Source organism: Haplochromis burtoni, unplaced genomic scaffold (assembly GCF_018398535.1).
Source record: "Haplochromis burtoni strain Fernald_Lab_line unplaced genomic scaffold, NCSU_Asbu1 Contig_9, whole genome shotgun sequence".
NCBI lineage: Eukaryota > Metazoa > Chordata > Actinopteri > Cichliformes > Cichlidae > Haplochromis > Haplochromis burtoni.
This window is the reverse complement of record NW_024582370.1, coordinates 2,877,971-2,898,662: the sequence shown is the minus strand read 5'-3', so window position 1 is coordinate 2,898,662 and position 20,692 is coordinate 2,877,971. Positions and strand designations below refer to the sequence as shown.

At 41.0% G+C, this 20,692-nt stretch overlaps 3 protein-coding genes across 5 annotated transcripts; all 3 read left to right on the top strand.

Moving 5' to 3' along the window:
* The first annotated feature begins 656 nt into the window (after positions 1-656).
* naa10 (N-alpha-acetyltransferase 10, NatA catalytic subuni) lies at positions 657-3,186 on the top strand. 2 transcript variants are annotated; one of them, XM_014339392.2, is made up of 8 exons: positions 657-846; positions 977-1,075; positions 1,196-1,254; positions 1,340-1,385; positions 1,802-1,917; positions 2,068-2,112; positions 2,609-2,693; positions 2,829-3,186. In XM_014339392.2, exons 1-8 carry the CDS (start codon positions 826-828, stop codon positions 3,030-3,032), a joined length of 675 nt encoding a protein of 224 aa, XP_014194878.1. In that variant the 5' UTR covers positions 657-825; the 3' UTR covers positions 3,033-3,186. The 2 variants fall into 2 exon arrangements, with proteins under 2 accessions (XP_014194878.1, XP_005914864.1); XM_005914802.3 differs by having other exon boundaries at positions 659-846; positions 2,850-3,186.
* A 1,047-nt stretch (positions 3,187-4,233) lies between these two features.
* LOC102302581 (rho GTPase-activating protein 4) lies at positions 4,234-13,489 on the top strand. 2 transcript variants are annotated; one of them, XM_005914799.3, is made up of 23 exons: positions 4,234-4,339; positions 4,785-4,931; positions 6,774-6,863; positions 6,996-7,167; positions 7,280-7,442; positions 7,656-7,718; positions 7,802-7,930; positions 8,003-8,131; positions 8,304-8,525; positions 8,606-8,707; positions 9,142-9,303; positions 9,400-9,484; positions 9,627-9,654; positions 9,762-9,861; positions 9,961-10,021; positions 10,176-10,253; positions 10,354-10,482; positions 10,577-10,682; positions 10,887-11,114; positions 11,201-11,253; positions 11,351-11,582; positions 11,661-11,706; positions 12,203-13,489. In XM_005914799.3, the coding sequence occupies exons 3-23, from the start codon at positions 6,797-6,799 to the stop codon at positions 12,377-12,379; spliced, it is 2,532 nt and encodes an 843-aa protein (XP_005914861.1). In that variant the 5' UTR covers positions 4,234-4,339; positions 4,785-4,931; positions 6,774-6,796; the 3' UTR covers positions 12,380-13,489. The 2 variants fall into 2 exon arrangements, with proteins under 2 accessions (XP_005914861.1, XP_005914860.1); XM_005914798.3 differs by lacking the exons at positions 4,234-4,339; positions 4,785-4,931 and adding an exon at positions 5,061-5,215 and having other exon boundaries at positions 12,203-13,487.
* A 755-nt stretch (positions 13,490-14,244) lies between these two features.
* ssr4 (signal sequence receptor, delta) lies at positions 14,245-18,190 on the top strand. The gene is made up of 6 exons (XM_005914796.3): positions 14,245-14,435; positions 14,643-14,761; positions 14,847-14,921; positions 16,441-16,530; positions 16,662-16,727; positions 17,593-18,190. The coding sequence occupies exons 1-6, from the start codon at positions 14,387-14,389 to the stop codon at positions 17,695-17,697; spliced, it is 504 nt and encodes a 167-aa protein (XP_005914858.1). The 5' UTR covers positions 14,245-14,386; the 3' UTR covers positions 17,698-18,190.
* The last annotated feature ends 2,502 nt before the right edge of the window (positions 18,191-20,692 follow it).

Sequence of the window (20,692 nt, the reverse complement as noted above, 5' to 3'; positions counted from 1 at the left end):
TAGAAGATAGATGGTATTTAAAATTACAGTCTACCGTAATTTATTTTTTTAACAAGGATGAGACTTTTAAATAACAGAATGAGACACACTATAAATCTGACATATGCAGCAAGGAGGACAGCAAAGTAAAATAAATAACTATCTAACTAAACTATCGTTTACTGCAAAAAAGATTTTGCAGTAAACGATAGGATATAAAAGGCAGTTTATCCGAAGGTTGAGAGTATTAATTGATTAGTGCTGAAGCAACATTTTTATATTTTAGCAGGCTTTTTGGGTTTTGTTTTGTTTGTTTTTGTTTTGTGGGATTGCTCTTACATTTTTTTTTAAAAATCTCTAATATAAACTTTTTCAACAACAGTTTGTTTAATCCAGTGTCTATTAAAAAATCCTCTTTTGTGTTTGGAAGTGTTTGAAAATGTGTTGCATTTTTATCATATTGTTTAAAAATCTTCATCTAAACAGAGAATGTTGTCTAGTAAAATGTGTGCATCAGTTCCGTGTTAATTTACAAAAATGTATAACCTCAAATTAACACCGTCGGGCCACAGCAAGGGTTTAAGGCCACTGTTTTGTTTTTTTTTCAAAATAAATCCGATTAATACAATAGGTACAACTTTTATTCTGAAATCCCGGCAGAGCGGACGTGTATGACGTTATTGTGGCACGCTCCTTCCTCTTGCTTTCCTTGCTAGCAGGTCCATTTAGTTAGCTAGCGAAACAGGCTCTTTAACCCCGTAGGGGAACTGTTATGAATCATTTGACCAGTGTAGTATAATAGATTTTTTTGATTTTCATAATCTTGTTAGTAATTGATATTGGAAAATGAACATACGAAACGCACGGGTAAGTATAGAGAAATTCACTCGAGAGCCACGCTGTTTCTGCACAGAGCTAAGCTAACGTTACAGGCTGCAGTTTAGCTGAGCAGATATCGCCGGTCAGCTGTGTGACGCTTTTTATGTGTTTCTTTCAGCCGGAGGACCTAATGAACATGCAGCACTGTAACCTGCTGTGTCTTCCAGAAAATTATCAGATGAAATACTACTTCTATCACGGCTTGTCATGGCCACAGGTAACGAGCAGTGCTGATTCCAGGTTCCCTGTCTCTGCTAATGGCACTGCTCCTATCATACATACCATTACAATGTGTACGGTTATGTCTCTAATTGTTCTTCCGTTTAAATCGTTCCAGCTCTCATATATAGCAGAGGATGAAAATGGGAAAATTGTGGGATATGTGCTCGCAAAGATGTAAGTATTAGCGAGCATATTTGTATCCTGCTGTCACTTTTAAGAAAACGCATTGATTCTTATGACTTTTGCAAACTCTTTATAGGGAGGAGGACCCAGATGATGTACCTCATGGACACATAACATCCCTGGTGAGTCGGAGCACCTGCGACACCTCAGACAACTCCTTTGCCTCTTTTTCTTCATATTCTGTTGGGTGCTCCTTTAGGGGTTCACCACAGCGGATCTACCTTCAATCTCATCATGTCGCTAGCATTTCCTCTGTCATTCAAGCCCTCTAAATATCCTCCTTCACTACATTCCTGAATATTCTTCATGGTTTTCATCACTTCTTACTGTCTGGCACCTCCATAATATATCCACTATTATTCCATTGCACATTTGCAAACTAGCTCATCTTTGCCTCTTTATCTCCAAACTGCTCATCCTGAGCTCTCTCTCTGATGTACTAATTTCTGATCGCATCCTTCTTGGTTACTCCCAGTTCAAATCTTAACATCTTTAGCTCTTAAACCACCAGCTTCACCTAAAACACTCTGTCTTCTAGGCAGTAAAGCGGTCCCACCGACGTCTGGGACTGGCTCAGAAGCTGATGGATCAAGCCAGTCGGGCCATGATAGAAAACTTCAATGCTAAATATGTCTCACTTCATGTTCGCAAGAGGTACTGCGGACTCTTGGCTTGTTGCAAACTAGGGTTTATCTCTTTGTGTACATAAATGATTGTATGAATTCCTATGTACAAAATGTGTTCTGACTCCAATTGTATCTGTAAGTGCTCCTGTTTTCAAGAAATGTTTTCTCCCCACTGCAGCAACCGAGCTGCCCTGCACCTGTACTCAAACACACTTAAATTCCAGTAAGTATTTCTGTTTCTCTAGCAACATTACTGTTAAGTTTTTTAAATGTAATTCATGTACTACTACAACTTTTATTTTATTTACATCAGCTGGGCTACAATAGTTTAATTATACTGGTAGTCGATATAATTTCACCTGTGTTTAGTATAATTAATCAGATAACTGTATCACAAATGTGATGGCTACTTATATTGGTAGATAATTATAAGATTGTTATTCCCAGGTACTACTGGGTTTTGTTTTGTTTTTTAAAGTCTCTAAAGGCTCAGTCTACTTTTTTCTTTCCCTCACCATGCTTTGAAAATAGTTTTAAGGGTCATTTTCTACATGATTGTTTCTTTGTGTATATAGATGAAAGAATGTTGGTTGGATTAGTGATAGTTTCAACTATAACTCTCATTTTTAAAATCCATTAAAATTCTGTTTGAAAATGTGCTGAACAGCCGAATGTTTTTGCACCAACTTTAACTGATCTACTATCTTGTCCCTTCACAGGATTAGTGAAGTAGAGCCCAAATACTACGCAGATGGGGAGGATGCCTACGCCATGAAAAGAGACCTGGCCCACATGGCTGATGAGGTACTTGATTTTACATCTTTTTAAAAAAAAAAATGAGCTACTTTAGTTTGATTGTCACTCACTCTGAATTGCCCCTTAATATGAGCATGTGACCAAAATCTGAATGCGTTACTTTTTTTTCTTTTCTTTTTTTTGGGTCCCCTGGTCATCTCACAGCTGAGGAAACCCGGAGCACGCGTGCCGGGTCAAGAGGCACAATCTGGCCAAAGTCCGTCGGGGTCCGGTGACCATGAGAGAGAAAGCGAGAGAGACAGCGGAGGAGAGAGCAAAGAGCTGAGCGAAGTCAGCGAGGCAACAGAAAGCACAGATGTTAAAGATTCCTCTTCTGATTCACAGTGACGCTGCAGCTTTAGACATTTTTAAAATCATCCCTTGCATCCAGTTTTTATCTATTTGCCATCTCCCCTGACCTTACACACTGATTATCTCGGCACCAAAAATGCTCCAACATTTACGTCACTTTTTTATTTTTGGTAATTCTGTTTTTTTTTTTCTGCAGTGATGAGCAGAGACTTTGTTAATAGCATCAATCTACTCAGTTATCTAAATTAAATACAAATTAATTACTGGTCTGGTCATTTTTATTGGATTACTGTCATTGTAAAAGCTGTGTGAGGTTTAAGACCGCCTGTACTTTTCAATTGGTCTTTATTTAACAGAATAAATCTGTCAAATAATGCTTCTTGTATTTCATTTTTGTCAAAAAAGGCATCAAATAATGAGGATCTCTGAACGAAAACCAGCAGTCTGATAACAGTTATTCAACTGCCACCTTGGTATTGTGAGTGATGATCTGATTAAAAGTTAAAGACCCAAAAAATAGGATAAAAACGTTGGTGATGTTGGAATAAACGGATAAAAAGAAAATTTCTTCCAGGTTAATGATTTAACCCAACTCATTGTGTCTGCATTCTTCCTCTGGGCTACGTCCTTTTTCCAAAATGGTACTGTAGCTTCTAAGCTGAACTAATCCTCTGCAAAGAGTTTGTTTTTAATACATACGATTAAAGATGGAAAGGACACCATAGATATTTGTCCTCAGGTAACTGGTTGGAGCATGCCACCAGTTCACTATATGGTGTAGGTAGGTGTAAATACTAGAACAGCTGGCACAAAAGTCTTCAATCGGAAGGATTTTGATCTGTAAAAGTGAGTGCTTGTAAGCACGGCCACTGTGGAAACATGTTCGATGCCATGTAGTAATGGAATGCTGAAGTTCATATTAAAGTGTCATCTACTCAGCCCATTTTTAAGCCTATTATTCATAAGTGGGGAAGTGCCTTTACTGTCAAATTTATACTTTAGTGACTCCTACTGGCGGAGAAAGACTACTGCATGGCTTTTCACAATACCTACAGCAAGAGTTCAATGCCAGGAATGTCATGGGTCTCTATAACAGGTCACAATGGGACATAGTTAAGTGTAACTAAATTCAGATGAGTTTACTTTTCCTGCAGTGAACTGAATAGTTGGGCCATGACTGTTTACAGTTGAGCTCAAAGATTTTGTTTACTTTTATGTAGGGTGTAGCAAGGTTCAAAGGTCATTCTCGGTTTAAACTGAAAGACACAGCTCCCTGCTGCATTGGGACTCAACAGAGACTCCCTTCAATCAAACTGTTCTTTCTCAAATGTCATCCAGAATGCGTAAGTTAAATACCAGTTGTTTTTTTTTAATTGTTTGTGCAACACCGTCTGTTTGTCTGTTTGAGGAAGGAAACGAGTGAAAGAGAAGTACGTGACAGATAAGAACAAATTATGCCTAATGATCTTTGAAAGAGTTAGAGTCTCTCTGACAAATTGCAAGAAGCTCAGCTTCACACCAGCAGGCTGTTTAACACCTCTCAGACAGAGAAGTCAACAATGTTGTTGTAAATCTTTCTGTGTTATGATTTCATAGCAACAGTGGTCTTTGTTTCTGTTTTTCTTTTCCCTCCTAATCTACATAACTGACTGTTTTGTTTTTTTAAAGTCAAGGTTGCTCCCGCTCACTCATATTGTAGCCATGACAGTGTATAAAAAATATATTTTAAAAAACCTAATAATAATAATAATACTCAAAATAACTTTCTTTTTTCCCCCTCAACTGAAGTCAGCTCAGTGCAGCTGATTTCACTCAGGAACCGGCAAGGAGAGCCCAATCAGTGAAAACAGCTGTTGTTTGACTGAACTGAAAACCTGCTGTGGGGTTCAAGAGGAGGCACGAAAGAGAGAGAGAGGAAGGACTATACTAGAAAAGGTTTTCACACGTCACATGCACAGTCACACACTGATGGCTCAAACTGAATGTGTGAGTGAGAAGAAGCGGGGAGGGAAAGGGGGGGGTAGGGTGAGGGTGAGAACAGCAGAAGTAAGTAAGTGTGTGAGAGAGAGAGAGAGAGAGTCAGTCAGAGATGACTTCCACTCCACCCACATCCATCCGTGTCCAAAGTGAGGGGGAGGTGAAGCAGTTACTGCGCTATTAACTGGCATCATTTAGTTCAGTTTAGTGTGGAGGAAAGACTAGTCAAGACTCCTGATCAGGTATGACTCTCTGCACGTATGACACTCTTGTTGATTTTTATTTGTTTTCCTGTCTCACCAAATCAGCACTGGTAGTCAGTTTAACGCTTAATGAACATGTTTTTGTATTAAAAAGGCGCATGCTGTTATGCAGTTAAGGTTTGCATTGCTTGATCATTTTATGTTGTTGTTGGCTATAGACAAACTCCCCCAGGGCGAGTGATGTTTCATAACTATAGAAGCCTCTACTTGTTTGTGCTTGTTTAAAAAAACACTAAAATGGTAGAAAAGGTTACTTTAGTAAAACAGGAACTGAAAAGCCATAGTAGCAATAAGGTTAAGACTAGCCTTAATGAAATACTGCGGCAGGTTGTGAGGATAGGATGTGGTGATTCACCAGCTGATCGCATGGAGAAAGAATGAAGCGACTAATGGAAAAGGGTGACACAGGCTGCAAAAATTGAACTCCTTTTTGCAGGGAGTTTGGGCCATGCTGAAATACAGCAGAGTCATGTTAGCAGGTCATCTGTTGGGAGAGTGCACATTTCAGCTAAAGAGAGTGCTGATGAGTGATGTTTGGCTTTCAAAAAAAAGGGAAGTTGAGGGGAGAAATGGAGAGAATGTGTGCGTATTGATTGTGTACAAAAGGGTATGATCCAGCAAGACAACACTCTGATCTTCCTCTTTTTGAATTGCAATAAATTTCCTTTAATGTGCAGTATTTTTGCAAAGTTCAGGATTATCGTGCGCTGAAGAAAAACCGCCGTGCTCCAGCCACACTCATCTTTCTTTTTTCTTGAGAATAGGCCTGGGTGTAAGTTTCACCCATAAATTATAGTTAAAAGTGTGTCAAGAAACTGAAACCTATCAGAAACGATCAGTTAAACCTCTATCAGTAAGACCTGGTAGTTTTCTTTGTCTAACTGTATTCAGGGTAAAGCCAGTTCTCCGATAAACATGTCCTGTCGTGTTCATCCTGAACTGGAATATACCTGGGTATAGTCTTCTCAATCGGCCAAGACATGCTGTAAAGTGAAAGGCAGAAGGATTTAAACCTTTATTGGTGAAAGTTCTTTTTCCTTCTTTTTTTCTTCTTCTGTAAAACCACCTGTAGTGTTGAGCAAAAACATCCCCGTACAGTTGTGCGCCTTGTGGTTCGTCCTATTTTTAGGGCAGCTTGAGATGCTGTTAGAGTTATTTTTGCACCTTGTGCAATTCTGCAGTCTGCCCGGTGCAAGCAAGCAACACATGCCAACCGGTTTTCTAGTTGCCTGCTGTTCAGGGAAACGCAGCAGAGTGTGACCACGTTGAAAAGATGTGCTACAGTAAGACGAACATGCTCATTTCAGCTCTACAAGTCTCTCAAGAGGAAGTGCGTAGGGTCTATTGGAGGAAGGGGAAGGGTGGAGGTGGTGGAGGGGACTTCAGTAGAAAGGGTTTAACAGGTTTTCTCCACCAAAGGATACTGATCAGCTTGCATGCCCACAAATTTTACTCCCCTCTTTAAGAAAGGGTTAACAGAACAGAGCTGATATTTCATGCTAGCTTATAAATGAAAGCAATCACTGCATTTATACAGAATTCCACCCAGCTGGATCAACAATGAGTTCCCATGTCAAACTTCGGAAGGAGCGGGTCAGTGTGGTGGACTACGACATTCAAATCAAAGGTAAAAGGCATGTGGTGGTTTGTGCCACACTGAGAAACACAACCTCTTTATTTCACACCATCTTAACTCTGATCAGTGAAACCAGTTTCTAACCTACTTGTCACAGTAAGTGTGTCTTTGTCGGCCTTTCAGAGGTTCGCTGTCAGCTTGTAGACCAACTGAAAGTATTGGACTTGCAACTTGAGCAAAAGAACCAACAGCTGCAAGACCTGACAGACTACCTGCGTCGACGGGGTGAGATTGAAAGCGAGTATGCTCGTTCCCTGGAAAAACTAGCAGAAAGGTTCACATCAAGGATAAAGAGGTAATTGCACACTGCACATAACGTGCTAAACTACACAGCAGTTCATTTCAATCTTCAAAGTTTGTGTCCTTTTGTATTTTTTTTTTTCTTGTTTATGCATGACCACGCTCAGGAAGGAGCCCAGTAGTAACTCTGTGTCCCAAGTATGGCTTACTCTGCTGTCCCAGACCCGCCAAGAAAGTAGGGACCATAATGGACTGAGTGAAAGCTGCAACAACTTTCTCACCCAACCTCTCACACATTGTGTGGAGTACACACAGCGCCTTGCAAAGAAGGTACTACTGCAAGCGCTCACCCACGAACACACTGCCATGCACTTCTGCAGTGCAAATGACATAATACTTGCTCTGTTATCGTTTTTCCATTCTCACTTTAACCACCAGTTCATGTTTTTTCCAAATCTTGATATTTAAAGTATGACGTGGGTCACTGTGTCCTTGCTGTGTCGTGTCATCTCACTTCTCTGATATTTTGTCTGTGTTTTCCAGAGTAAAGACATCTGCATTCAGCTACAAGATGGGCTACTCAAGGTTACCACAGAGCTACAGGCGGTACGTGAGAAACCAACCACACAGAATGTTTTCCGTTTCTTAAGTACACAGAGGAAAGCATTGCTTTTTGTGCCTGTGTGCAGGCATGGCGAACATACTACCAGTACCACTCAGACTATGTCTGTGCAGAGGGGAAGCTGAGGGAAGCAGAGAAGCAAGAGGAAAAGCAGAAGCAGAGCACAAATAAAAAACTGGAGAGGCTGATAGAAAAGGTAAATGCTTGGTGTCATGTGCGTGCATGCACGTATCATGTGACTCTTACTGACGATGTTTATGTGCTGTAGAGACAAATTAAAGTCCAAGAAATAAAGCTGAAGTGCAGCAAGGCCCGAAATGAGTACCTCCTAAACCTGGCTGCAGCCAATTCCTCCATGAATAAGTACTACCTGCAAGACATCTCTACTCTCATAGATGTGAGTACATCAGTCACCTTTTCCTTTCAACATACAAAAACCCTACATAGCACTCAAGGTCATGATCTCTCATGTCATTTGAACCCCAGCGCTCATTGTTTCCATTCCTTCTGTCATGATCTGAAAGCTCCCGAATGAATGAAGTGATTCTAAATTCAGTTTCCTCCTCCAGTGTGCAGATACAGGTTACCACACCACTTTGGGCAGGGTGATGCAGGCCTACTTGTCAAGACGGTGGAAGGCCCAGGATAACCTGAGCGCAGGCCTGCAGCAAATAGAGGAGGCCGTGTCTAGACTGGACCAGAGCCGGGATAGAGACATCCTCCTGCAGGACAACTACAACACCTTCTCTATGCCCCTACGCTTCCCCTATCAGCCCCACGATGGGGACCAGGTGTGTATTTTGATTAAATTATGTAAAGGAACTTTATATATTAAGTGTGTGGAACAACTCTAGACTCCCTTGCATTTCAGGTTACTCAGGTCAGTGCGGAGTGTGAGATGATATGCGAACTGGAGACCAGATTCAAACAGATACAAACTCGACTGCAAGCCGTCACCCAGGAAACTGAGGAGGTAAAGAAAATCGCACCAACCAGGGCTGCTCGTTATCATATTTTGAATTTTAACGAGGCTGCAAATAGTCTATGAAAATTTCTTCTTGTTTCCTTATTCTAATTTTAGTTAAACTTATTAAAGCATCACAGCCTCAAGTACAGAAAGGAAGTAAAAGTGATGGAGATGCAAAAGCACTATAATAAAAGGCGAGAACGCCTTCCACCTCATTATTGACTATATTTAGCCCTTTTTTTTTAAATAGTTCTCATGATCTCAGTTTGTAAGACAAGTATAAATCTCAGCAGTTCTGCTGGCACTTGAAAGTGACATAATGTCTCAAATGTGGGTATCTACACAACACAGAATTATCAGCCAGTGTGCAATATTCTGACCTGATCCTGCAGTACACCCAGCAACTGCAGGTCACCTCTCACCCTGTTGCTCTCATATAGGTTAATAAGAGCATGTCAGCAGCCCAGGCTTCTCTGCTGGAGGGCATTGGCGATGATCTGGAGCCTTCATCTCAGGAGGGCAGCACTGAAAATCTGACTGTAAAGCCCAGCGCCACTCGACGACGGGCCAACCTGCAGGAAATAGAATACCTCTACTTTACTGTGAGTCGGTAAAATTTGGGGGCAACAGCAATGATGTGCAGTTGGTGTGGTAACGATAAAAAAATACTAATCTGATCGGTGTAATTTGTTTTACAGAAAGTAAAGGAGTACCTCGTTGGCAGCTCTCTTGTATCTAAACTGCAAGTTAAACATGATCTGCTTAAAGAAGCTGTAGAAAAAGGTATTGCTTCTGCATTTCTCACGTTACAATACCACAAGTTGTTGACTCTGTGTCACAAACAAAATACCAAACACAGAGTATTTCTCCTTTTTAAAACGGATTGCTCTTATCATATGTTACGTCCTTTTTCTTTTCTTCCCAGCTGAAGTATCAAATGACCATCAGCCTCGGTATGAATATAATTATTTTTAACAGTTGTCGCTGAGTCATCGTTTTTATTTATTCATGCTACCAGTCTTAACACTGTGCCTCCACGGTCCTGTGTGTCATTCTCCAGACACACTGGAAAGTCTATGCGTGTCAGAAAGAATCACTCGAGTGCCAATTTGATGCACAACCAAAAACTTTTCAATGGAGACATGCTGTCCTTCATAACGGTAACACCGGTTTCCTCTTTCAGCTCTCTCGTTGTCATTTTAGTTTTTCCCTTTGACTCGTGATGAGTCAGTGAAATTTATTGTTTATTTTTAATTCAGGCATCAGGACAACAGATTCCAATTGTTGTGGAAAGCTGCATTCGCTATATCAACCTCCATGGTGAGTCTTCATTGCTGAAGTAACATTAAACCATTAGATGTTATTGTAAAAAGACAACTGCAGACACACATACATCTAGCCTCTTGTGTTTAAAAGTGACTGAGGGAAACAGGCACTCATTTTAGACCACTGCGATAATCTGTCTGCCCATCAGGACTCCACCATGAAGGGATATTTAGAGTGCCGGGGTCTCAGTTGGAGGTCAATAACCTCAGGGACGCTTTTGAGCGAGGTAGGGGTGTGTGTGTTTGTTAGATTAACTTCTATTCATAGCGCTCCTCTCCATGGAGCATTAATAATGTGGGGCAGTGTGCCATGGGCTTCCCCTGCAGGAGAGGACCCTTTGGCTGAGGGGAGTTATGACCTTGACTCGGTGGCTGGAGTGCTGAAGCTTTACTTCAGGGGTTTAGATAATCCACTCTTCCCCCTTGACAGCACCAATCTGCTCCTGGAGCATGCCCGTGAGTGTTCTTGTGCACCTGTGGATATAATTAGTGTGGCTAAGGATGCTCAGCAGCAACTTCTCTTTTATTTCATCACCTTTTTGTTTTCCAGAAATAAAGAATGAGGCAGAGCGAGCAGCTGAGCTGAAAGCTGTGATTTCTTCCTTCCCCGAGCCTGCTATCATCGTCATGAGATACCTCTTTGCATTCCTTTATCAGTGAGTGTCGTTACCTGTGACTTGAATATGGAAAGCCTGAATTTTTGCCTTGTTTTTTCTCATTGCTGAATCATTCTGTGAGAATCATTAACATCCACTGTTAGTGCAGTTAAATAAGATTATATGAGGTAAAAACAACCAATAAAATTAACCAACTTTAATTTTTCTTTGTTTCTTTATTTACTCCTCTCTCTCTGCCTTCAGTGTGTCGGAGTATAGTGACGAGAACATGATGCAACCTTACAATCTGGCCGTGTGTTTTGGCCCGAGCCTGATAAGAGGGGCTCATGATGACGACGTCGTGACCCTGCAGCCTCAGATCAATGCCCTGGTGAAGGACATCATCATTGAGCAAGAAAGCATCTTCCCCACTCAGAGCGAAGTGCCGGGACCAGTTTATGAGAAATGCATGACACTAGAACTGGATGACGGGTACAGTGAAAAAGTGTAGTTCACATAACATGCGGGGGTTGGGGGGCGTATTGTGGAATGATTATATTATGCTCTTTACTTCACAGAGAGACCAATGTTGATGGAGATATAGAAACTGAGTACACCCCTAGCAAAGATGGTAAGTTTATGTGGCTATTTCAGTTCATCGCTTCATTAAAAATATATAATGATGTCTTTGAAGAATAAGAAGGATGTATACATTTGCTTTGCTGCAGATTTAGAAATGGGCTTTTTGGCTGACAACAGCACAAGTATGTCCATGTCTGGAGTAGCAACACCCAGAAGGGGAGAACGCCCCAGAGCTAATAGCAGCGGGGCACTAGAACACAAATTAACAGCTGCACCAGGAGGAGGCAGCTTCGGTTCAGGTGGAAAGTGCACACTTCAGATTCCTGTTGGGCCGCAATGTAAGCCAAGGAGGATGCCCTCTCCTTGTTATGGGCAAGAGTAAGTAACCCAACAACAGCTGACTGACTGTGCTTGAGTAAAACATAATTATTCAGACTGATCTCTTTCTGCATACAGCTACCAGCGACGGTCATCTGAGGATATAGCCTCTCGAGTAGATAAGGTGTGTCTTGTTTTTCTTATAGCTCTCTGTTTATAACCTAATAAATGTCTTTAAAAAGAAAAATACCGCATCATTGTGCAATGAGCCAACTTTAAATGAAGCCAGTATAAAGGGTTCTCACAGTAATCTGTGTCTGTAGCTGTAAGCGTTACAACATCAGAGGTTGCTAAAGGGGACAATGAGCCAAACTGTACTTGGAAATGTGCTGCTGCTAAAAAGCAAGTGGCTGGGCTTTTTTTTTTTTTTTTTTTTTTGAAAAAAATCCATTTTTGATAACCAAAAAGAAGAACTGAGTGTTAACGGTAGCAGGAAACCCAGAGTCTGGGTTTCCTGCTTACGAAAATCTGAGTGATGTTCAGTAAATTACTATGCAGAGTAATTAGTCATTGCCAAGAGCAGCGGGCAGAAACGGAAGTTCTAAAGTCGAAAAGTAGAGAAAACGGACACTTCCCCCTGTTTCCTCTCTCATCCGTACTTTTTTATTTTCACATTACAGGAAGTCTGTCGCCAGATGGACTCAGTCTTTAAGGAGCTTTTGATTCGACAAACCCATCAGGATCCCACCCCCACTGTGTCCTCCCCCTCAGTCCAGACTCCCCAGAAGAAAGGAAAGCAGGATGGGCGCAGGGGGAGAGGAACAGGGCTCTTCAAATCAGCAGATGCAGCGGACTGAGATGATCAGCAATGGCACAAGACACACGGGGCGAGGGAGAGATGATACTAATGGAAGTTGAGGTGTAGCGTGAAGGCCTTTGACAGTAGCTTTCAGCACATCTATTTCTAGAAACCTGAGATCCTTGACTGAGAGTCCTTTCTCTGAGGTCTCCTTGACTCAGTCCTGTCTTACGTGTGATGTACAGCAGATTTCCACAGGCCTGCGGTACTATGTCAAAACTGTGAACTACTTGAAATGCACCAATGTGTTTGTAGGCATTTTTGATATTTGCACTTCTTCTCTTATTATATTAAACAGCTGCCCTACCAGTCAATAATTTTTAGTCAATACAGGCATAAGTGCACACTCTTAATCAAATTTCTATCAAAATGAGATGCTGGCACAAAGTCAAGAAAACTGTGAATGTTATAGTTGTAAACGTCAATTCCTACTTATCTCTTTATGATTTATCTGTATATTTGAACTACATGCTGAATAAATAATTTCTCTGGGCTTACTGCTTCATTAGATGTGTATGTAAAGCATGACTATAACTTGCATTTCTTTTCTTCATCCTGGGGTTTTATACATAGAATAATATATTCGGGCTTAAGTAAAAGTAGTCGAGATGCTCCTTTCTCATGCAACATTGGCTAGATGCCTCTGGGGCCTCCTTCAGTAATTGAAGGCCAGACGAGATGTATTCTTTTCAGTGTTTTCTGGGTTTCTCCCAGGTGTCCCACCCTGTGGATGTCCCTGGGAAAACCTTCAGTGGAATATGCTTGGGACGCTATTCCAAACATCCAAAATCGCTCCAAACATCTAAGCTCCTTACCCCTGCACCACTGCTCAATCTATACCAATATCTCTGTTGGTGTCTTGTCCTGTTTAATTTATTTAAATTTGATTTATATTGCTTCAAATCACCTAAAGGTATGTTTAAAAAAAAAAAAATAGGCCTCACTCTTCTTTACTTAGGGAAGCAAATCACCCTGAACATGGAGGGATCATCATTTATTAACAAAGCACCACAATCAGGTCGTCTGCTGACTTTCACCAAGGTGTGTCTCAGTAGCCTGAGTACATTTTTTTAAATGATTTTCAATTTAGGAGAATCACAAAATATCTAATGAAGAGATTTCTTAGGTTCCCTCTACTGGACACTCATCTTTGTCCAACCTGTCTATAAAGGTGGAGATAATTAAATAATGATAATAATTATTATTATAATATATATTATTATAACTGAATTATTACATATTTTTCAAAGGCAATGTCACAAATTTCTGTATACCCTATCCCCAAGGATGTCAAACTCATTGTAAATCATGGGCCACATACTTTGATTCTAAGTGAACCTCCACTTTCTTTCATTGTAAAGAAGTTTAAGTGCACATTTGATCCATGCGATATCTTAATATAAGAACAAGAAGTGCACTCTCAACCGCATGTCTCCTCCATTCTACATTATAAACAAATGCTCTAGTATTAAATAAAACAAATATATCAACACAACTCTGGGCTTAAATTGAAAAATAATAATCTAATTCCCCAAACTGTGCTGTTATTTCTAAAACAACATTTTTTGTAATTCACAGAAAGTGTATTATTTATTTCTTTACTTCTTTCACTCGTTTATTTATTTTTACTTTTGTCCAGTTTAAACTTTTCTGTTAATTGTCTGTCTATTACTTTATTACTTTGCTGTGGTGTGAATGACCATGAGGGAGGCTTTCATTAGAAATTTGTAAAAAAATAAATAAGGTCAGTTTGTTAAAGCTGTTTAGATCCATCATTTACTGACTTCCGGCCATTTTGATTCTGATGACGTGTCGACGGGGCACTTTCCCAGGGTGCTCTGCGGTTTCGAGAGTCCACGTCATTGGTGCGCAGACGCAGAGGTGCAGAAGCGCTGTGAGCTGAGGTGGACTTCTTCCTTTTTACTGTTTGGAAGGAGCCGAGCACTCAGGCAACTGGACCTCAGGAGCAACACGAAACCTCTTAAACAACCTCCGAGACGTCACGATGATCCGGATAGCCGCCTTCTTTGCGCTGCTGGTGGTCGCCTGCTCAGGTAAGACAACGCTGGAAGAGAGAATACCGGGTTAATAAGCCTGTAATGCTAATCAGCTTTAGCTAGTAGCTAATTCATTGAATCACTACCCGCAATCTCGTAGCCACAGGAGGGCAGAGTGGTGAAAGTTGTATTATCTATAGATGCTGTGTAGATGATCATGTGCAGGATTTCAGCTGACCTCAACTCTGCTCTTTGTGCCCATAGGAGAGAGCTGCACGGACCCAGTCATCACTCCGTCGGCCTACACCACCTCTGACGCCGTCATCTCATCAGAGTCTGTCTTCATCGTTGAACTCAGCCTGACCTGCGCCAACGGAGCACAGGTAACTGTCCACCTCTAACACAGCCAGCAGCACAATGATGTACTGATGCTACTGGAGCACTCATGGTGATTTCTGCTCTCTGCAGAGCGTAACGCTGTATGCTGATGTCAATGGAAGACAGTTCCCTGTAACCAGAGGACAGGACGTTGGAAAGTACCAGGTATGGATTCACATGTGGCTACAGGTCAAGGCACTTGCTTTTACTGAATCTGATTTGTTAGCAGAGTGAAAAAAATCAATCAGTCTCAAGCCTGGATGAAAGGGGAGGTTTGCATCAAGAAGGGCATCTGGTGTAAAATCTTTGCCAAATCAAACCTGCGGGGCATCAAGGAAAAGGTTTCCATACCAGATCGATCGGGGCCCAGGTTAACAACAATGGCCACCAGTGCTGCTGGCCAACAGGATGCTGGTTGATAGTGTGCTACTACTGACTGAAGACAAATTAAGAGGAGAAGGGGAAAAGATGATAGGAGGCAGGGAGAGAGAAGGAGGCTAGTCTAGGTGAGAGTAGGAAACTCTAAATGTACACTGTACAAAGGATGTTGAGTATGAAGCAGCCAGGAAGGAGAAAAAGAGGAAGAGTGCAGGTGAAGCTGGTGGCAAACGATCCACTGTGATGACCCCTATAAAGGGAGCAGCTGAAAACGTAGCAGCACTTTGTAGATTTATGGGTACTGAACTACAGAAGGTTGAACATATAGTCACAATAATTTTAGTGCTGTCTAAATCTATTATGAGCCAGATGATCGTGGTTACAGTTTTACCCGATACTGCTTTATTTCTCATTGTTTTTATCAGCTTTGTGCCAGTAATAATGTCTCATTATAAAAAGTTTCAGAAACGGTTTGAATTTTTTCAGCCAAGATTAGACAGCACCAAATCAGTATTACACAGCTAATAAATATTAGTTACAGATATATGTAAATGTAATCTCATTTACTGATAGACTCACAGCAGTCAGTTGGCTGGTATTAGCCTATACTGATCCGCTCTTAATTGAGACCACCCTTAAAGCTTATAAGCAAAGGTGGGAGAAAATATCAAAGTACTTCCTCTTGTTATACATTTTCACTATGCTGGATGGATTCGTACATACATATTGATATCAAAACATGCTGCCCTTTAACTGGATTTTCCTGCCAGTTTGGTCATGACTTCTTGTAGCAGTAATTTCAGTAAATTGCAATAAAAAGGAAAAGTGGACAGCAAATTATAGAAATTAAGTGAACCAACACACTAATACACACACACACACCAGTGCAATGAAAAATAGAATTAATTCCTTTGTCAAAAGTAATTTCTATTGAATTAATAGTCACAGGATGTCTTTGATTAGGTGGCTGCCCCGAGGTTTATTGACCCTTCACAGATGAACAATCTCATGTAGAGCTTATAAAAAAAAAAAAAAGAAATATTGTTGATTTACTATATGTGAGTGTCCTTTTCAAATAATGACTACCGGGGTCATTAGGATACTTGTACCTTATGACTTGCTTAGACAGTAGTTTACATTTATCCCTAACCCTTTCATCAGCAGGCCATTAAAATACACGTTTGCCTTTTAGTACAGACTCGAGGCTTTACATTTAGACACATTTTTAAACTAAAAGTATCTTAAAGAAACAAAAAAAAGAGAGTAAATAATCAGCTATTATTGAATGTGTACTTTCTTCCATCAGGTGTCCTGGAGTCTTCCTCACAAACAGGCAGCCTCTGGAACATATCAGGTCAAATTCTTCGATGAGGAGTCCTACAGTGCCCTGCGCAAGGTTAGTGTATTATGTGTTGTTGATCAGCTTACAGTTTCCTTTGCTTCAGCTCCACTTGTTTTGAAATGAGTCGTCTTTATAATCAAATATGCTTTCATTTCAATTAAATCTGTAAATCTCATTTGCTCCAGGCCCAGAGAAACAATGAAGACGTAAATGCCATTCACCCTCTCTTCTCTGTCAACATTGACCACAGGGTGAGTTTCTTCTAGGATCTCAGACTGAACACATCACTTGAGTCATGATCCTGCTATCTTGTAAATTAAAAGCCAGTAAACGCCCTTAAATTGTATCAGCTTTAGTGAGCTTACATCAAGTATCACTTAACTTCCCGGCATGTTTGAAAGGTCTCCAGTGAATGAATAAACCCAGAGAGATTATCGCCTGACTGCAGGCCTTACAGGCCTCTATTTTGCAGAGTAGTCATATTGTTTCCTTAAGAATTAGTGAAGCTTAAAGAAGAGCAAATGGCAAGTGAACTTTGGACTTAAGTACACATGATTACCAGAAATTTGACATGATAGTGTGCAGGTAACCCTCTAACTTTATTTACCTCCCACTCATGCATCATACCGTCATACAATCAACAGGATGTTACGCTCTCATTAGCAGTGGCTTAAATTGCTCTCTTTAGAGTTGCAAAAAGTTTGACTCAGGGGTCCGCCAATTTCACGTTGCCAGCATTTTTTTGCCCCTCGTTGCTTGACGTTACCAAATGTCACTGACTTGCTGCGGTCTCTTTGCTGTTTCCTGTGCGGATGCATCTAAGGGGCCAGTGTCTGATTTATGGTTGGAATCTCTGCATTCATTCAAAACAACAAACTCATGTAAACATGAAACTCCAGTTCCACCTTTAGCTTTGTGTGATTCTCATTTAAAAATAATCCTTATCTGTCTCTTATTGGCATTTGTGCAGCCCCACAGGCCGTTCACTCTGAAACTCTCCATTTAAAACCATAAAACTACTATTTAAGCCAACTTTCTTCTGATTGGCTGTCCCTCATTTGCCTTATTTGCTCTTGTCCTTAAACCTGTTTCCTTTCCCCCCGCCGCTCCCTACAGGGTGCATGGAATGGCCCATGGGTGTCTACTGAAGTGGTTGCTGCCCTCATTGGTATCCTGGTCTACTACTTGGCTTTCAGCGCAAAGAGCACCATCCAAGCATAAACTGATCCAAAACAGCTTTTTAAATACTGGATCATTAAAGACTGATTTCTGATGGGGCTCGACCAATTATCCATCATCCAGTGTTGAGACAAACCAACAGGATTTTGCCACTTGATCTGCTTTGGGGCAAGGAGCAGAAGTAGCAGTCTTTGTATTTTTTTATTCAGACTGTGTCTCTTATGTGCTTTTGAGTCTTTAAAGATGAATTTTGACACACGATTGACTCTCGGTATGGGTGGAGTTTTGTAACAATGGTTTCTTCTTTTGGAAACAACAGATCAATAAACCTGGACTTTACAAATAAAGAAATCACATAGAGCTCATGCATTGTATTGGGTCCCGCTTAAACAGTGGAACATCCTGACCAGATTGTGCTGCAAAGGTCAAAGCTTCCATGCAAATGAAATGTCAATAATGTGGCTGCGCAGACTGGCCTGAACAGGTCGAGTGGATGTGTCTCCTCCAGGAAAGTGAATAAATGACTTTTATTTTATTGGTTGTAGTAAAGCGAAAATCTATAAATTCCTTTTTCTCTAGACAGATGGGAAGGTCTGTTATTTCACAGCAACACGTCATCTACAGTGCTGCTTTTTGTTTTCCAGTCTTGAACTAGCTGCAACTAGTCACCTGAACTCAAGTAACAACCAGCTTCAAGCAGATTTATCTTTCACATGCTGAAGTAGTTGAATTGTATCCCATCTATGGGTGGCCAAGTCGCATGAAAATGTCTCCGCCTTTCCCAACTCCCATGCAGCCCCAAAAACAGCATATTTAAATCTGCCTGTTAACGTGTTTACTTTGCAACACGTACAAAGCTACAGGAATTCAAGACGGCCTTGGGGTGAGGGAAAAATAAATCTATCTCAAGGAACACGAGCAGGATAAACCTACCCAAAATTAACAAACCAAAATATCTGTGGAGTTGGCAGAAAAAAAGAAAACCACATGTCAGTGTGGTTTTTCTGCTGTAGTCAGACAGACTTGGTTGGAGGATGAGTAAATCCTTTGTGACAGTAACCATCTTGGCCGTTGCAGTCCACTTAAAATCTCTCTTGATAATCTAAGCATTTATGTTCATAAATCCGGTTACGATAAAAAAGTTTTAAGGCTTTGTGCGTAGTAAATATCATTTGTGCGAGCTTGCAAACTCTTGAAAAACAATTCCTTTTTTTTCTGTAAACATGTTCAGCTTGGAGGCTGTGGCTGAACTCTCAGTGGACATGATGGCTATTTTTGTCAGCGCAAGAGAGGCAGCGCTGTCCCACTGGTATTCCTCGATATTCACGGAGAGCAGTGCATTAAACAAGGCAGCACGTCAGCAGCTTGTGTCCTGTCACATTTTCTCATAACGGGGACACACACATGCACACATGCCAAAAAAAAGAAAAATCTGTTACAGATGTTAATTCTGTGAGCAGGGAGTGCGGTAGCTTGCATTTCCTTTCTAAATTCCTGTAGTGCATTGCCACTGGTTGAGCACACTGTGGCAGCTGTGTGCTGATGATGGAGACTCGAGGCTGATGCCAGCTTCAACTTTACAGGCAGATTGGATGTGATTTTTACTGGTTATGGTTTACTAATGTTATTATTATGTTGCCTTATGAACTCCATGCCCTCCTTCTGCATCCAGTTTATGACATAGAGGTGCTCAGGGGAAAGTCATGCTGATGTGATCTAGTTTATTACAGAGACTTAAACTTAGCTTATCTATTTCTGTCTGTGCCCCAAATAAGGTTTAGCAAAGACTCTTCACTCCACAGAAAAACAATTTAGCATCAACAAAAACAGCACAACTGCAGCCTCTCACTTAGATCCTATAGAGTTAATGTATACTGCGAGTAAAGTGATCTGCTCACATAAATACTGCACAGTGTAGAGAACACAAGGAGTTTCTCAGGTGACCGCTTCTCTGCTGCTTTGTCATCACACATTCACACTTGTGGTTTAAGTGCTTTCGTCTTCTGGCACCTTGACAAGGAGAGAAGAAAGCCATCGCAGTGTTGTTAATTTAGAATAGACAGGGGCTGGAAGGAATCCAGATGTTGCCTCACAGAGTCACCTATTGGACTGTGGGAAGTCGCGGACAGCTGGATGGAGAGATATAAATGGAACGGACAAATAAACACTCAATGGAGGCCAGCGAGTCGATGCTAACACAAAAACTCCTGCTTCTCTTTGTTGTGTGATGGAGTTCAAAGTGCGTAACTCCAGCCAGCACATTAGTGGCCATGACTGCCGATGTGGAATGAAATGTTTAGAGATAAATGTTGTCCTTTTAGAAGGAATGATCCGACAGGAAGTCACAGTTTATTCTGTCAATGGCAAATTATTGTCCTATATCTTTGGTTTGTTTTTTCCCCATTTAAGAAAGTAATTTACAAGGTTGTGTAAACAATTCAGTCCCATTTCTATTTATATGATTACATAACCCAAGCTTTTAGTCTTGATTATCAGTGCAAAACATCATTTCTTCTTAAACGTCTCTCATATATAGCCTTTTATCAAAAGTTTATCTTTATTATTCTTACACGAGACAAAACATTTGCTGTGAAATAAGGATAACTGCAGAGGAATTTGTGTGTGTGTGTGTGTGTGTGTGTGTGTGTGTGTGTGTGTGTGTGTGTGCGCGCGCTCAGAGGTGTGTAAAGCACACCGGCTCAGGCCACAGACCTCGATGGGCTTAGCGGGATTCAGCAATGTGGAAACTGGCATTGCACAAATAATTTTCACATGAAGTCAGGCTTTTCTGTCTGTTCCATAGGCATCGTTTTTCCTGCTCGTTCCTCACACTTTTCGCAAAGCAGAAGAAAGTCAACAAAGTGTGGGGCTAACTCAGTAATCACAAAGCAGACTGTATCTTTTTACACTGGCTTCCCCTTCCTTCACTACAATAACAGTTCATGCTCTGGTTACTTCATGGTTTTGTTCGTACAGAGGAGGGTGTTATATGTACAGTTGCTCCAGCCCAAACAGCTTGACAGTGTTTGGGGTTACC